Genomic DNA, 17,748 nt, shown 5'->3' with positions numbered 1-17,748 from the left:
TTACATAAAAGCGTTAGCTTAAAAGCGTCGGTTTTTTTCCTTTTCAACGACAAATTTCACAAAACCATCGCTAAAAATCTATTTTTTATTTTTTATTTTTATTTTTTTAGTTCTTGCTGCCAAAACAAGAGCAAGTTGAAAATCTAAAAAGAGAAAAAGAGTCAGCAGTGGGCAAATGGAAGAACGAGATAGGATATGATTATTTCTAGGTAAATTATCACATTTATTTATTTATTTATTTTTATATCTATTTGCAAATATTATGGATTTTTATTATAAATTATCTATTTTGATTATAATAATTATAATAATTAGTATAAAACAATCTATGATTAATAACACTAACATTATTACTCATCAATTTGCACGTGGGTCAAACCTAGTATTTATATATGGGTTAATTACATTGCACCCTTCTCTGGTTTTTCTTAATTACAAAAAATACCCTGATGTATGTAGTAATCCCAAATCAATCCCTGAGATTATCACATTAACGTTAAAATTAACAGAGGAGGGGTATAATAGTCATTTAACAGCTATTCTGAAAAACAAATTTCAAAAATAAAAATAAAAAACATAAAAAGATTTTTTCCATTGTTTTTAGGTTTCACCTCCATCGAGCCAGATGCACCTTCATACCCGACATGGGTTTTCACCTTCATACCATACCATCTCTCTCTCTCTCTCTCTCTCTCTCTCTCTCTAATCCATTTCTTTGGCTTTGTCATATTTTGATTTTTTTACCCAACTACAAAGTAGAAAATTGGAACTGAAGGACAATAATCACAGAGAAAGAGAGAGAGAAAGAAATAGAATAAGACGATGGATTAGGTATGTATTTGCTGTTTACGCTCAATTTAAAAAAAAAAAAAAAAGAAAGAAAACTTTACTGAGTTGAAAGAGGATCTGATTGGTTGAAAACCCTTTTGAAACTGGATATATCATGTTCTTTTCTTTTATGGGATTGTACTAAATTGTGAGTTTTTAAAATTTTTCTTTTCCATTAAAATGCAAAAGAAAGGAAAGTGAGTACTAAGTTTTGCCATTTGTGTTGAAAGATGGTATGGTATTTTTCGATTATACGTAACAATGAGACTTTTGGCACGTTACTATGCCTTCTCATTTCTGTGATACATGTGAGGCAATCAGCTCTTTCAATTTAGTTTCAATATAAACTTGTTTGGAAATGTGACAAATTTAGTTTCAATAAATAACCCAAAAAGAATTAAATGTGCCAAATGACATATTTATTCTCTGTTTTCTGCTGCATTTTAATAGCTTTCATTTTCTCTCTTTCTCTCTCTCAGGAGTTTCGATCTCCGAGGTTTTTATTTAGTTTTCTTAGAAGTGGGTTTTTGATCATCTCTGTCATTTGAAGCTTACTGCTTACTGCATCATTATTTTTCTGGGGTTTTGTTTTGGTCCTTAATCTTTTGTGGTTGCATTTGGCCTCTTTTTCTTCTATAAGAATTTCTTGTTTCTATATGTGTGGGTTTTGTTACTTATATGGGTTATGGGGATTTGATCATGGGTTTAAAGATATTTAGGAAAATATTTGGCATTTAAGCTTAACAAAGTGTTCAGTACTCAGTCAGTTGCTGTACTATGAAGACATTGATACTAAGAGGGGGTGGATTTTGTTCACAAGCTATTGTATTTTCTTTATTTGGACACCTTTTGATCCTGCCGTTTCATCTTTGATCTCCTTTTTATCTCACTTCTCAGGTACTTTTCTTTTTTTTTTTTTCTTTTTTTTTGGTTTGAGAATCTTTTTAATTTGTTTTTTCAAGCATTTTTGTGTTTGTGTTTGAATAATTGTTGTTGTGTATATGATTGCTAGAACTAAAACTGGATTGTTTGTTTTTATTTGATTTGACAGAGTCATGGTTTTTGAAATAATTATTCATTGTTTTGGGCAACAATTTGAGTCTTTTGAGGTAGAAGAGGACCGATTTAGTTTTGTGTGTCTGTATGACAATGTAAAGTTCATTACATGTAATGAGAGGTTGATTTTAGGGGAAAAGCCCTTCATAAGTGCTAAGGTTAAGTTACCATGGACAAGAAGGGCTTGGTTCCATATAAATAATGATTAGGATTTGCTAGAACTGTTCCAAGAATTTAGTGAACACAATATCAGTATTATCCACTTCCATTGCAATATGTTACTCATGGCTGAGATGGAACCTGAGGTTATGGACCCTGAGGTTATGGACTCTGTAGAATCAGACACTTCAACCTGAACCTGAACCTAAACATCAACGTCAACCAGACTCCCCTGTCAGTCAAGTTTCTACTCCTCCCCCACAAACAGAACCTCAGTCCCAGCCCCAAACAAAAAGAAAACCTGAATTTGGTAGTGATAAGGATGATAACGAGTGGCAAGCAGAAGACTCAAACAATGAGGATGGTTAATTTGGTAGTAATGACAAGGATGAAAGTAGAGTTGCAAAGCTGTCTAGGTTGATGAAAAGGAACCTATATATGCCTTTACCAGATGGAAAACATCATTTGCAAATAGGACAAACTTTCGAGTGTGCTGCTGAGTTTAGAAAGATCCTTACTGAGTATAGCATACGTGAGGGGTTTAATATTTATAGAGTGAAAAATAAGAAGAATAGGGTTACTTGTGAGTGTGCAGCTACGGGCTGTGGTTGGAAAGTTCATTCATCCTTCATGGCTGATAATATTACATTCCAAATAAAAATACTTCGGGAGAATCATTCTTTTACAACGTTGTCTAAGAATTCCCATGGTCAATTGTGAGTGGCTTTCTAGAAAAATAAAGGATAAAGTTAGATGCAATCCTGATATAAAAATTAAAGACCTAAAAAAGGAAGTTAGAGAGATGATTGGAGTTCATGTTTCAAATGCTAAGCTGTATAGAGTAAAAAACAGGGTATTAGAAAGGTTAGGTGGGGATCATGGAGCAAGTTACTTTAAGCTCCATGATTATGGAAATATTTTATTGTGCAAGAACCCGAGAACCCTGTTTTTCAACGGTTCTTTTTGAGTTTTCTAGCATAAAAGGATGGCTTTTTAAAGGGCTGTAGGCCATTTATTGGAGTAGATGGTTGCCATCTCAAAGGGCAATTTGGTGGAGTGTTGTTGACTGTAGTAGGTGTGGATGCAAATAACAACATTTTCCCATTGGCTTTCTCTGTGTATGAAAGGAAAAACTATGACAGTTGGATTTGGTTTCTCAATTTGATAAGTGAGTACATAGGAGTCCATGAAACAAGAAGGATTTGTTTCATGTCTGATAGACAGAAGGGTTTGTTGAAGGTAATTAATGAGGTTTTCCCAAATGCCTTCAATCGATATTGTGCAAGGCATATATTTGCCAACTTCAAGTCTCATTTTCCTGGTGTTAAGGTCAGGAACTTGTTTTGAGCAGTATCTAGGTAAACAAATATTAAAGATTTTAATATTGTAATGGAGGGTATCAAGGCGGTTGATTAGGTTGCATATACTTGGTTAAAGGACATTCCAGTGGATACTTGGAGCAAGCATGCATTTGGGACTGATGTTAAAGTGGATCATGTAACTAACAACCTTACAGAATCGCTTAATAGTCAGATTGATAGTATTAGGAGCAAACCGATTATGCAATTGGTTGAAAGCTTGAGGAGAAAAGTAATGAAAAAGTTTAGCAAAAGGGAACAAAAACCTAAGGACTGGCTGACAGATCTTCCTCCATCAGTTCAAGCTAAGGTCAACAAATTCCAAAGGGAAGGGAGGCACATTCAGGTTATTCATACTGGAAATTCAGAGTTTGAGGTTTTGCATGAATCTGTTACAGGTATTAATTACATTTTTTTTTTAAATTATGTAAATTTTTCTTTCATTTTCTAATTATTTATCTATTCTTGCAACCTGTGGCAGTTTTGGTGGATTTCAACAAGGCCACATATGACTGTGGAGTATGGCAACTATATGGAATTCCTTGCAAACATGCCATAGCATGTATCACTCACTTGGGAGTCAGCCCTATTCCATACGTTTCCAGTTGCTTGTCAAAGGAAGCATATATGTTGACCTATATAGGGAAGATTCATCCAATACCTAATGAATCATTCTGGCCACAAATGGAAGGTGACAAAGTCCATCCCTCTGCAAACAAAAGGAAGTCTGGCAGACCCAAACTTGCAAGGAGAAGGGAGTCCGATGAGCCAGCCTCACATAAAAGATCATATGTTCTAAAGTGTGGGGTTTGCAAAGCCATGGGTCATAACAAGAGGACATGCCCAAAGGTTCCTTTACATGCAAAGAAGAAGAAAAAAAATCAGAGGTAAGAATTTTCTTATTTTTAGATAACTTGTTTTTTTTTTTTTTTTAAGTTATATTTTTCATTATTTTGTACATTAGTTACATTTTCTTTATTGATGAAAAGAAAATTTTGGTGTGTTTTTTCAATTTGGTGTGTTTTTCCAAAGATTATTAATTTCTTTCCTTTGCTTCATTTAAGGGTACTGCTAGAGGTGAAGGAAGCCTCATAAATGCCTAGGTATAATATCTCTTCTCTTAATTTATTTTTGGGAAATGACTAAAAATTTGATTTGATATTTTTTAAAAACTGATTGTGTGTGTTTTTTTTACTTAGGAACATCCAACAGTTGATGCCCAGAAAAAAGAAAAGGTTGTGTGGTTTTTTTTTTTTTTTTTTTTGGGTCAAGATGATAAATAAATTATTTTCTTGGCTTTGTGTATTAATTTTTGTTACTTTGTTTGATAAAAGGAACCTGCTGGAGTTGATGTTGCCCAAGGAACTTCATAGGTATATATTGCTGCCCAGGAAAATATACAGGTATTTTTATATGTTGGAAATTATATTGTCTGCATTTTTTTTGTTAAAGAACTATCTTGTATGCATGTTTATATTCATTTTTACTGTTTGTCTATTATCCAATTAATTAGGGAACTTCTTCATCCCAACCTCAAGGCTCATCATCCTAACCCAATGTGACCCGAGTCCTTTGGTTTTCTCAACCATAGCCACTACAGCAAGTCCACAGCAACAAGTTCAGTAATATTTTGATAAATAGTTATGGAATTTGATATCGGGATGTACATTGGGGGCTTTAGTACATTTAAATGCTTTTTGGATGTATTGAGGAATGCAATTTGCGGTTGAAATGATGCAAATTGTTTCTTCAATACAGGTTAGTTATAGGAATATTTTGATAGGTGTACATGGTGACTTTCATCAAGCAAATGTACATGAAGGCTAGGGTACATATAGTGCATAGCACAGAGGGCTGTGTCACCTCTGTTTTTTTTTTTTTTTTTTTTTTTTTGAGACACAGCACACATTTAGATGTGTGCAAAATATTAGTCTAATAGGATTGCAACCCTGTTACTTTTTGTATAGCCAATGGCTCTTATGACGCTTTGAAATATATTTTGTTACACCTGAAAATTTAATGAAATGCCATTACAACTATTGAACTGATAATTCATCAATTTTCCATGTAACAGAGGGTGTGCATGTCATTCATCAAATTCCCATTGCACTCTCTATTTATGTTTTAAACCTTTCAGGGGGTGACATTGAAAATTGATAGTTACTTTTCAAACAAATCAAAATCCATTTAATTAATATATAAAGGTATTTCAGTAATTTCAATTACCACATAAGACATAGAAATCATTTTTATGGATGAATTTTTATGGAAATGGGTACGGATGTAATTTTGATAAATCTGAAGGTATTTAGTTGTAATTAAGAAAAATTAGAGGGGGGTGCAGTGTAATTAACCCTTTATATATACATATATATAGAAAGAGAAAGAGAGAGAAAGATCGTGGAAGTTTTCTCTCCTAGTAAATAAATGGTAGAATTAAAAATAGAAGAGAAAATGAAATAAGCAAGGATGATAAACATGAGTCTTCAATCTTCTCTCCCTTGCGATTGAATCCCACTTGCACCCAAATTAGGTATCAAACAACATCTCTTTTTTTTTTTTTTTCTTTTTTGGTTGCAAATTAAACACCAAAATCTAAATTTCCAAGTTAACTTAATTCCCACATTTCACAAGTCTTTTTTATTAGAGAATCCAATGCTTTTGTTTTGTACCCTCTCACTTTCTCTATTTGTATATGTATATATATACAAGGGGTCTAGGATAGGGACCGACCGTACAGAAGCCATACGGATAAAAAATGTGATAAAAATGGCACCTGTTGGATGCGCACATTTGGCAAGAACGGTCCAGATTGAATGTCAGGACCCGTCCAGAATTCCTCCCCGGAACCCAAGACAAGCCCTAATCCCAGGGAAATACCACCGAACCTTCCAACGGAAAATTCGGCAGCACCTCCCCTAAGGGTAGGACTTACCAAAAATTACCTGCACTGAAAACACACTTCTATACTCACCCCCTTATTCCTCCCGCAAAACTACAAATTGATTCCACAAATTTACAGCACTTCACAACAATAACGGTAAGTTAGTGCATAAATAAAACATAAGTGTCCAAATAGTATACAGAGCTTTATGAAGTGCTATTCAACAGAAATACAACAAAGATGAAAGAAATAATACAACTGAAAGGAATGAGTACAAAAGTACTTTTCGAAACACGATAGCGGCGGAGAACTGGTTTGCCCCGGAAGAACGTCTACCACCCCTTGCACCTAAGGGAATGGAACTTAAAAACGTGATATGCTAATCATCTCAATGAGTGACCCTAGCTACTGAACACTTTTAATGATAATAATAATAATAATAATATAACAAATAAGGGAATTGAATTAATACCAACAATTAATAAATTAATACCAACAATTAATAAATAAATAATAATAATAGTTGAAAATAATAATTTCCCTCAAAACTCTCACCAATCACTCCGTTGGAAATGTTCCCTTTTTAAAACAATTTCACAAAACCCAATATTCGTACTTCACGAAAACCAAGGGATCAAACCATTTGGTAAACAATAAATAAATAAATACCCCAATATATAATTAAAATGTAATAAATTATAATAAATAATTTTTTTTTGAACACCTTTGGGATTTGAAACTTTATCTGAAAATTTACACTTGACGCACCACACCATATACCGGTGATGCCCTCCGATACCCAGCGTCCTGAGCACCGACTGGCGGGGAGATTAAAGAGAGAAACTTGCAAACGGCACTTCGGTGTCCCGACAGTACCATTGATGAAACCGTCATCCCGGCCAAGGAGGGGGGCGGCTGTGGCCAATATCAAACTTGCCTGCCCACGATCCAATGGCAGCCACGGGAGACATAATACTTGCCCGCTAAACCACATAATACTTGCGCGCTAAACCACGTGTACATACACCAGAACACCAATACTGTATGAGTGCGTCTAAAATAATTATTAACCAACCGTACCGTTTTCCAAAATTACCGTGGAAAATATACAAATTTTCACACTTACCATCCCACATATTTTTATTTAACAAACAGGTACGAAAACATCGATAACAAATAAACCATAATTTTTCTCGTAATACGATGTTCAACAAATAAAATACCGTGGGCATAATTATAAAATTAAACCACCAATTTAAACAAATATTTTTATAAAATATTTAAACCAATTATGCCCAAAAATAATACTTAAAACCATGTACGATTATTACCGAAATATACTTTGCTCATGCATAATAAATAAATTAAATCACAATAAAACCATTATTAAATTGTACCACATGAGCATAATTTAAATACCAATTAAACATAATTAATTGTCCAAAATATTTTTAAAGGTGGGTCACTCACCTTAAGCCCATAAATCAGCTAAGATCCTCCATAGGATCAACTCCACTACTCGCGCGTGCATCTAAAACATCCACAATACACCAACCGAATATATTAATATTTTATTCAGATAATTCCCAAATGGGTACCCGGGGAGCGAACACAACGAAAACTAAAAGTTACGAGTTATATACCGAATCGAAGCTTGAGTGATGAGGATCACGGATTCGGTCTTACTTTCCGGTGATCGGATCCGAGGTGGTCGGAATCTCGTCGGAAAGCTTTCAGGATTCGACTCCTCAATTCTCCCAAACAGTCACGAATTGGCGGAAAAGGATGGCGGATTTGGATTCAGAAGGTCGGACTCAGTGGACAAAGACCGGCGGTGCAACTGGGTACTCGCCAGAACAGTAACTTCCGGCGAGCCGCCGCGGTCACCAGCAACCGTCGCCGGCGGCGGCGCGTACGGTAGCCGTTGGCTGAGATTTTTGGTGGTTTTGTAGATCGAGGGGAGAGGATTGCAACGGGACCGGCGGTGAGGCAAACGGAGGCCGGACGACGGAGAAATCGGGGTTTGAAGATTTTCGGCCCCTCACCGGAAAACGCTCTGATCCCGGCACGTCGGAGGTCCGGTGGCCGTGAAATTTGGTGGGTAGGCCGGACTTGAGGAGGCAGTGAGGGGTGGCTGGCGCGTGTGGCCTGAAAATGGCCGGAAACAGGGCAAACGGCAGTGGCCAGTAGTGGAGGGAAAAATCGCCGCCGAACTTTGCCGCCTCGATCCGGGGGCGTCCGGCGACCAACGGCCGTGAGATTTTGGGGTTTGGCTGGAAATGGGGAGAGGCTTCTGTCTGGCCAGCGCGTGTAACGAGAATCGACCGAAAAATTTGTCGGAATCCGACAGCCGGTCAGTTTCTCTCTCTCTCTCTCTCTCTCTCTCTCTCTCTCTCCTCTCTCTCTTTCTCTCTCTTCCCCGAGATTTTTGTCAAATAAAAGCCACCGTGGTGATACTGTACACTTAAGCCAAATATAATAAAATATTACGGTATCTGGCGAACTTCAAACGTCCATAACTTTTTAACCAAATGTCCGATTTAAGCGTGCCGCTAGTCTATGAACTCGTATCGACGAGTACTTTACAACTATACAAGAGTCAAAACAAAATTACACAACAAGAAAAAGTCAACTCCCGGCACCTTTTGAATTGTTTGCACCTCAACTTGTTTTGCCCATAACTTTCAAACCGTAGCTCCGTTTTCGACGTGCTACTAGTCTACGAACTCGAGGCATCATGCACTTCGCCACGGTACCCTGGTCAACTAGAAATTCTAACTGGAACAAAAAGTCAACTTTTGACCCTCTCGGTCAACGGGCACGGATTCCGGTGTGTTTTGGGATGGGGTGTTACATTGAAGCTGACGCTCACATGTGAAATTTTGCTCTCCTTCTCCCCTTCCCGCTCGTGAGCAAGCTGGATTCCCGTTTGCACCCAGCTCGCACCAAGTTTGCCAAATTTCCAAAATAGCTTTGCCAAAAATCCAAATTGCACTACTTGCACCAGCTTGGACCAAGAGGGCAGAGAGAGAATCGGCAATTGAATTCCCCGTGGACTCTGAGGAGTGAGGGCGTTCAGTCCTCACAACCTTGCCATTTCCATTTCTCCAAGCTCTAACCCTTCTAAACTTCTTCTTCATACATAGAGAGACAGAAATACGGAATTTATTTATACTCTTTGAATTCAATTTCCTGATTCGGGGAGCTTTTGGAATTGAAAAGCTCAATTTTGGCATAAGCCAAGCTATGGCTATGGCTATGGCTGCGAAATCGATTCCAAGCTCGTTTCTTTTGTTAAGAATATATTTGAGGAGTCGGCCCGTCATGCTTTCAAGAGAGATCCGGGACACCTTCAATGGCATCATAGTGCCTTCCACGACCTCTGAGACAGCGTCTGATCCGAAGTTCATCTTTTGCTACTCCATTCTTGTGTTGAGGTAAATTTCCTTTTGATTTTTTTAATTTTTTTTTTATGTACTGAATTTTCGCTTTAGTTTAGCTTTGCTTGGCAATCGAAGAATTCTAGTAAGTAGAGGAGATTAAAAAAAAAAAAATTAAACATGTTGAAGAATGAAGTTCGACTTTTGGGGAAATTCAAGTGAATTAATGAGATTAAGTTGATTCCAATTAAAAAGAAAAAAAAAAGTTCTACGGGTTTAGATTGAAGCTGAAAAATTTGTATGTGGGTTTTCAATGTATGTGAAGGTTCCTTCCAGGTTCCGCTTGAAGTAAATGTTGTACTTATTGGTTTCAATGGCTTAACGTTGCTAGGTGGAAGTGTGGAAGCATAGGTGAAGAGGAGAAGAGAAGAGAAAGGTAAAGGTGCTAATGAGAAGGGGGGCAAAATTTCACACGTGAGTACTAGCTTCAATCTGGACTGTTTCCACCGGATGTGCACATCCAGCAGATGCTATTTTTATCATATTTTTTAACCGCATAGCTTCTGTGCGGTTCGTCCCTATCCTAATCTCCCTGTATATATATGTATATCCCCGCTTTATAGTATAACGAATATGGTATATATTTGTATATTCAAAGCTCCAAAGCTCCCTTGCTTCTTACTTTTTATATAACATTTAATTTTTTTTTTTTTTTTTTTTTTTTATGGGAGCGATAAAGAAAGAGAAAGACGAGGGATTGGAGCTTTATCGGTGTTTTGTTTAGCAACTCACATGAAATGCTTACTGATCACCTTTTCCCCAGGGCATACTACTGTACCGAAGTCTCAATGTTTTCAACGTTAAACCCAAAAAACTTTAAAAACCAATGATTAAAATCAAATTTACCTACTTTTTCCATTTGTTAAAGGTGATCCTTTGATTCGACCACCATGAATTACTTAATCAGATCGATGATTTAGCTCCTGTTTTTATTTATTTATTTATTTTGCTAAATTAATCCAACTTTAATTGTTTTTAAGCAGAGCAAGGGAGTGAATATCTGAACCCTTTTTTTTTTTTTTTTTTTTCATTCTTCAAAGCAACCTTTGCTTTCACAATTGTTTGCTGCCTACATAACCAGGAGAGATACATGATTTGTGTCAGTCAGTTTTTGAATCAGCAACAATTTTTCCGAATTTCTTTTCGTCCCAGAAGCAAAATAAAATATTAATTGCGGTTTTTAAACTCCATAAATTGTATACGTTTTAGATGGAATTAAAAACCTTATTTCCAAATTTAGGACAGCAGCTGACAAAAGACAGAATATTTACAAGATTCGATTACTTGGACGTGTACTTGGGGTGACTATTGTTTCCAGACCATATTTACTAAAAATTTACTTTTGTGAACAAAAGTAAAAACATGTTAATTATTGGGATTGTATTAAAAGAATTTTTAATTAATTAATTTTTTCTGGGCCGTGAAAATGTTATAGGATCCACAAGACGTGAAGAGGCCCGGCCCAAATTTCACTATTGCAATTACATTCTTCAGAAGGGTGGCCCAAACCCAACAGCAGTGTGACAGTGTCCGAGACTGGAAGCCTAAACCCTACCAAAATCCTACTATTCGTGCTCTGTAAACCCAGAAGCGGAAGAAGAAGCAGCAGAAGCAGAAAGAAAACCATTTTCCATTTTGTGAATTTGTATGTGTTTGAAGTAGTTTCTGGGGAAGCAAGCCATGTATAGAATAGCTTCAAGGTTAGCTTCATCCATCAATTCCTCCGCTTCTAAGAAATTGGTAACCACCCTTTTCCTTTTTATTTATTTTTATTTATTTTTGGGTTGCTGAGAAAATTTTTGATCTATGAACAATGTGTGCAAGAGAAAAATCTCTTCTTCACTTGTTTCTAGGGAATTTACCGAGTGAAAAATGTTTTAGTTTTTGTGGTCTATGTCGGTGTTGTTTTTCGGTAAATGCTTATCGAAATGTTGTATCCAAGCTTGGTCCAGCCGGAAAATTAAAAATTTTAAATTTACGTGGATGATGGATCATGTTTAATCAAATTGTGATGGATTCAAGACTTGTTTGGAGTCAGTTGCCATATTTTTTTTTTTTTGGGGGGTCCTGCAAATGGATTGTTTTTAATGAGTATGATTGCTAATTTGTTATTATTATTTTTTCTCTGTTGGTGATTTGGGATTGGAAAGATATATAGTAGGGCTATATGCAATAGGAATTATGTGGCCAAAGATATCAAGTTTGGGGTTGGAGCTCGTGCAGCTATGCTGCAAGGTGTTTCTGAGGTTGCCGAAGCTGTAAAAGTCACAATGGGACCCAAGGTATTCAAATTTATTCTTCAATTTACTTCTGCTTGTTTTTATTAATTTTTTGAGTAATTGCAGTTTGTGATGAATTTCCTATATTTTATTTTTATATTGATGGTATGAGTATCTTGTGCATATACAAGATAAATTATAAAGAAAAAATGGTGGGACTGGGACTAGGGGGAGAATAACCTTATAAATCTAGAATAAGTCAGGGTTGAAGTCATCTATACTTCCTCTGTCCCAAATGTTATTTTGTTTTTCTCAGAATAGAAATGAAAGAAAATATGAAAAAAAAAAATTCAATCAATTTCAAACTGTCACTTTGGTTTCGGAGAAAAGAAAATTAATCAAGTATTTTTATCCCCCTCTTTCTTCCTTTCTTTCTATTGTCTTCTTCTTCTTTTTCTTTCCCTTCTTATTCCATACCATTCTGGCTGCCTGACTCAGGGTCGCCATGTGATTATTGAGCAACCTCGTAAGGCTCCCAAGGTCACAAAGGATGGCGTAACTGTTGCCAAAAGTATCAAATTCAGCGAAAAATCTAAAAATGTAGGTGCAGATCTTGTAAAGCAGGTTGCTAAAGCTACAAATACTGTTGCAGGGGATGGTAATTACTTGTTTCCTACCTTTATATCTTCTGATATACTCTATCCTAAGATTTGAGATCTATGTCTTTCCAGTTAAACAAATTTATAATTTATAGAAATGCAACTGAAAAAAAAAAAATGTTAAAAATTGATCTTGTACTGTGAATTTTTCTTGGACAGCAAAGGCACTGAGCTTTATCATACTCGATTCGTTATGCCTTATTTGTTATTTACTTATTGGTGATCAGATTGTTTGAGTAGGCCTTAGCTTACTTCCTAACTTTTTTCTAGTCATAATTGACATGGAATGGCTGCCATAATGTCTCTGATATACACCTGTATATTCAATATGTTCAAGATATGCCTAAAATCAACGTGTTGCATCTATTTATATAGCACTTCATGCGCAAAGTACAAATTAGTAGTGATTTTATTGTATCCATTCGAGTAGTATTATTTTAAATCTCAAAGCCTTGATGTGCCTGTCTAGAAAATGAGAGTTGAAGGACAGGCGATATTGGGAGACCTTTATATTAAAAATTCCTGTGCCTTGCTGAGATATGTTGATATTTCATTGCAGGTACAACTTGTGCAACTGTTCTTACACACGCGATACTCACAGAAGGTTGCAAGTCAATAGCTGCTGGTGTAAATGTGATGGATTTACGCAGTGGTATCAATATAGCAGTTGATGCTGTTATTACAGATCTGAAAAGCAGAGCACTAATGATAAGCACACCAGATGAGATTACCCAGGTGACTGCTTTTCTTATTGAAGAAAATATTTTACCAGGAAGATGGGGCTTCTATTAGAAACTATGGATTTTTATTCTTCAGGTCAGAATTTTACATAAATCACTAATTATTCTGATACAGAAGATGAAAATTGATAGAAATCTCATTTAATTCCAAGTTACTGGAACAAGTTATAGAGCCCCGTTTCCTTGTCTAGAATCCATATCTTCCTTTGGAAATGAATTTGCTCTTGAACCATAAAGCCTCTTGGTGATTTAAGATTTTTGTTTGATATATTGTATAGGTAGCCACAATTTCTGCTAATGGGGAACGTGAGATTGGAGAATTGATCGCAAGGGCAATGGAGAAAGTCGGGAAAGAAGGAGTCATTACCGTTGCTGTAAGCATCTTTTTTCCCTGGATTTGTACACCATTCACTCAGAAAATGTTGATATAGCTTATGTGATTTGCATAATTTCAGGATGGAAGCACTTTAGATAACGAACTGGAAGTGGTGGAAGGAATGAAGCTCGGCAGAGGTTATATTTCTCCTTACTTTATTACAGATCAGAAGACGCAGAAATGTGTAAGTTAAGATCTATGTTGTTTTATGAATAATTTCTATATCTTAGTGTATTAGTTGCTTTAGTGTAGAATGTGCTAATGAAGTCTTGGTTACTCAGTTTCTATGTCCATGCGTATTAGAATTTCATTTTAATCTTTTATTTTCCAAATACCTGAGCAGACAAAGTCTAAAAGTCTCAACTTGTCTGACTTTAATTGTTTCTTATAGAAATGTCATTAAATTGATCTTTTTGTCCATAGTTCAATGGCACTGTTTTTCTGTTTCACCTATCAAGTGCTTTTTATTTAACCACTTTTATTTTCTATTCATCGTGCGTTACAATTTTTTATTTACTTAGTATTTTAGTATAAAAGTTTATAAAATCTCCGATGGCAGGAACTGGAAAACCCTCTCATTCTCATTCATGAAAAGAAAATTTCGGACATGAATTCACTTGTGAGAATACTAGAACTAGCAGTAAAGGTAAGGAGCCTTTCTTAATGGATAATCTTGTATGTGCTTTGGTGGGTTAACTCATACCTTATTCTTGCCATCCAATGCTAAACAGGCAAATAGAGCACTTCTTGTTGTGGCCGAGGATGTTGAAAGTGATCCGCTAGCTATGCTTATACTCAACAAGCATCGTGCTGGGCTTAAGGTGATTGCTTTGCTTGAACTTACTGTATGAGGTTGATTACATTGATTTGTATAAGCTGTATACATATGTTTATCAATTTTGATAACATAAATTGGTTACGTAAAATTTAGATATCAATTAATTAACAGATGCATATGTTAATTCCACAAAATTTTCATTTTCAATTTATAATGCTTTATATGTGTGAAAGTTTCTGTTTATTGATGCATAAGTAGATATATATGTATTTTTTATTTCTCAGAAGATGTTCTAATGTAAATTCTTGGGGTATAAAAACCCTTAGACGTAAAAGAGTTGTTTAGTGATCCAGAAACATGTTGGTTTCTTGACTCAACTACTTAACGGAAAGAAACATTTTTATTTTAAATCTTTTCAGTTTCCAAAGAGTCGTAATTACTGGTATATATGAATGGATGTGAACCACGACTTGTTTTGTAATAAGCATCCAGGCATAACCATGGATATCTAACTAGACATCATTGGTAGCTATAAAATCTAGAACGTGGCCTAGGCATGTGTACTCCTTCATACTAAATGGTGATGCTCATTTGGTGTCAGGATGCTATATTTTGACCAGAGGTATTTCATTTGTTAGGTCTGTGCCATCAAAGCTCCTGGTTTTGGGGAAAACAGAAAAGCAAATTTAGATGATCTTGCCATTCTCACTGGGGGAGAGGTACCACATTTTCCAAAGTCCTAAATTGTATGCCATATGTGCTTGTATTGATAAATATATAATGTGCAGATTGTTAGTGAAGATCGTGGTTTAACTCTTGATAAAGCCCAACCTGAAATGCTTGGTACTGCAAAAAAGGTGTGTATTTTGGTGGTCGGTGTACTTGCATTTCTCTGGAAGACACTGACTCTAATTACAACAGGTGACCGTTTCTCTTGATGACACAATTATTCTACATGGAGGTGGTGATAAAAAATTGATTGAAGAAAGATGTGAGGAGGTATGTATTGGTGAATTATGGAGTCTTTTCCTTCTAATTTTCTTTTTTTTTTGGTCATGTATTGTTTAGTTGATTAATCAACTGTATATGTGTGAACTCTTTTGTTTGATCTATTAACTATCTGTATGTATTTCATCCTTGCTCAAGTAGTATTGAGAATTCTTTGTGAAGAGCATTGGATTACCATTTTATATGCTAAAACCAATTGTACTTTAACTGCTGACTAACCATTAGTTTCTAATTGTTAAAGAGTGGCAAAAACCTTGTACCCATTTTTCATTAGAAAAGTATTATGTATCTCAATGCTAAAAAAAGACAATGGTGGATACCAGTAGTTTTGGATTTAGACTAGCTCAACTTTACATGTCGGAGAAAGGCATGCAGAAATGAAGCTTTATTTATAACGAGTTACTGAATAGTGTATTTATCTTCAGCTGAGAACAGCAATGGAGAAGAGTACTGCCGTTTTTGACAAGGAAAAAGCACAGGAACGGTTGTCCAAGCTATCCAGTGGTGTAGCTGTTTTCAAGGTATTTTTACCTCCTTTCTAGTTGCTATCATGTGCCCTCATTTGATTTGTTCTTATGTTTGCTTTCACATTTCACAGGTTGGTGGAGCTAGTGAGGCAGAGGTTGGGGAAAGGAAAGATAGGGTGACTGATGCTCTAAATGCCACAAGAGCAGCCGTTGAAGAGGGTATTGTGCCAGGTAATTTTTGTATTTCCCCTCCTCTTTATGGGTTAAATACGTTGTACATCCCTCCTAGTTTAAGTACAAATTCTTTTTCATCAGGTGGTGGTGTTGCTCTCCTTTATGCTTCCAAAGCTTTGGAGAAACTTCACACTGATAATGAAGACCAGAAAAGAGGCATACAAATTATCCAAAGTGCCCTCAAGGTTATGATCGAGGGGAATTAAATTATGTGTTACCGTGCAGTTTTTGTCTATGGTGTGATTTTTCTGACAGTCTGAATTGGTTTACATATGTAGGCGCCTACGTTCACGATAGCAACAAATGCTGGTTTCGACGGTGCTTTGGTTATTGGCAAGTTGTTGGAACAAGATGATGAGAATTTGGGTCATGATGCTGCTAAAGGTTTGCACTTAATAAGCTTATCTCTGGTTGTTCGTTAATATACTAAAAAAAAGAATTTGCTTCTAATGGATCAATTTATATGTCAGTTTTGTTGGATTGTACCAAAACTTTCCCACACATCATCCACAGATTTGACAACTTGGATGATTATTTTTAACCGATTTGATTTTAAGTTGCAATCTTGGGTATTTTTAAAACAATCATTTTTCACAAAGATGGTGGTTTTTGCTGTTACATAGGTGAATATGTTGACATGGTGAAGGCCGGAATTGTAGATCCACTGAAGGTTGTGAGAACAGCCTTGGTAGACGCTGCCAGGTGAAGTTCAATCTATTGTTGTTTTTTTGATAAACAGACAGTGCAATACTGTGAAATGCTCTGCTGGTGTTTCTATGTTCTCACCAAAGACGTGGTTTTGTTGTAATACAGTGTGTCCTTGCTATTAACAACTACGGAAGCAACTGTAGTGGACGATCAAAGCGAGAAGACACTTCCCAGTCGAATGCCAAATATGGATGATATGGACTACTAGGTTGTAATTGTATAATACATTTAACTCGAAGCCCAGTATCATTCCTTACCCTAGAAAACCAAGAGCCCATACCCGGTTTTAATTTTATTTTTTTACTTTATATTTATAAAACATTTATAAAAAAAAAATAATACTTTTAACTTTGTATTAGATATATTATACTTTTAATTATTTAAAAATGTAATTCTTTTTAAAGAAGGACTTGATTTTATTTTATTTTATTTTTAATAATTTTCATGTAAAATGATAGAATTTCAATTTATTTCTATTATTTTGTCATATCTACAATAAATTTTACAATGCTTAAGATATATGCTAATTTATGGATTTTGGATCGGAGAATAATTTTAGTGGTATTAAAATGGTGTTAATATTCTCCTACCTATTTTCATGTTCATGGCTTTATATAAATAGAGTTTGTATATTTTATGCAATTTTAGGTCTCGAGAAGTAATGGAGTATGGCCTTAATTATACACAGTTCAGACAAAGATAGTTCTGCCTTCATAACTTATAATACAAAAAATTCTCTTTACCATTTTCAGGGAAATCCTCAATAGAAATGGTGGAAAATTTTGCGAAAGATAGCGAATTCATTTTTTTTACTATGAAAGTCTTTATTTTCGG

General features: G+C 35.6%; 2 protein-coding genes across 7 annotated transcripts; both read left to right on the top strand.

Annotated features, from left to right (window-relative positions):
* The first annotated feature begins 2,985 nt into the window (after window positions 1-2,985).
* Window positions 2,986-5,424, top strand: LOC112492546 (uncharacterized). 6 transcript variants are annotated; one of them, XR_007238765.2, is made up of 6 exons: window positions 2,986-3,747; window positions 3,883-4,288; window positions 4,466-4,504; window positions 4,601-4,636; window positions 4,736-4,774; window positions 4,915-5,424. XR_007238765.2 is itself a non-coding variant. In XM_048466840.2 (5 exons), exons 1-3 carry the CDS (start codon window positions 3,604-3,606, stop codon window positions 4,494-4,496), a joined length of 633 nt encoding a protein of 210 aa, XP_048322797.2. In that variant the 5' UTR covers window positions 2,986-3,603; the 3' UTR covers window positions 4,497-4,504; window positions 4,601-4,774; window positions 4,915-5,424. The 6 variants fall into 6 exon arrangements, 3 of the variants coding, with proteins under 3 accessions (XP_048322797.2, XP_048322804.2, XP_060669601.1); XR_009635255.1 differs by having other exon boundaries at window positions 4,736-4,804; XR_009635253.1 differs by having other exon boundaries at window positions 4,601-4,774.
* A 5,804-nt stretch (window positions 5,425-11,228) lies between these two features.
* On the top strand, window positions 11,229-17,320 carry LOC107425222 (chaperonin CPN60-like 2, mitochondrial). Its single transcript, XM_016035176.4, has 17 exons — window positions 11,229-11,465; window positions 11,876-12,007; window positions 12,443-12,602; window positions 13,163-13,338; window positions 13,622-13,717; window positions 13,799-13,903; window positions 14,279-14,365; window positions 14,451-14,540; window positions 15,136-15,216; window positions 15,286-15,354; window positions 15,419-15,496; window positions 15,931-16,026; window positions 16,104-16,203; window positions 16,288-16,391; window positions 16,485-16,590; window positions 16,830-16,908; window positions 17,020-17,320. Exons 1-17 carry the CDS (start codon window positions 11,406-11,408, stop codon window positions 17,120-17,122), a joined length of 1,722 nt encoding a protein of 573 aa, XP_015890662.3. The 5' UTR covers window positions 11,229-11,405; the 3' UTR covers window positions 17,123-17,320.
* The last annotated feature ends 428 nt before the right edge of the window (window positions 17,321-17,748 follow it).

This window comes from Ziziphus jujuba, chromosome 1 (assembly GCF_031755915.1).
Source record: "Ziziphus jujuba cultivar Dongzao chromosome 1, ASM3175591v1".
Taxonomy (NCBI): domain Eukaryota; kingdom Viridiplantae; phylum Streptophyta; class Magnoliopsida; order Rosales; family Rhamnaceae; genus Ziziphus; species Ziziphus jujuba.
The sequence above is the reverse complement of the archived record's forward strand: the minus strand, read 5'-3'. Positions and strand labels throughout refer to the sequence as shown.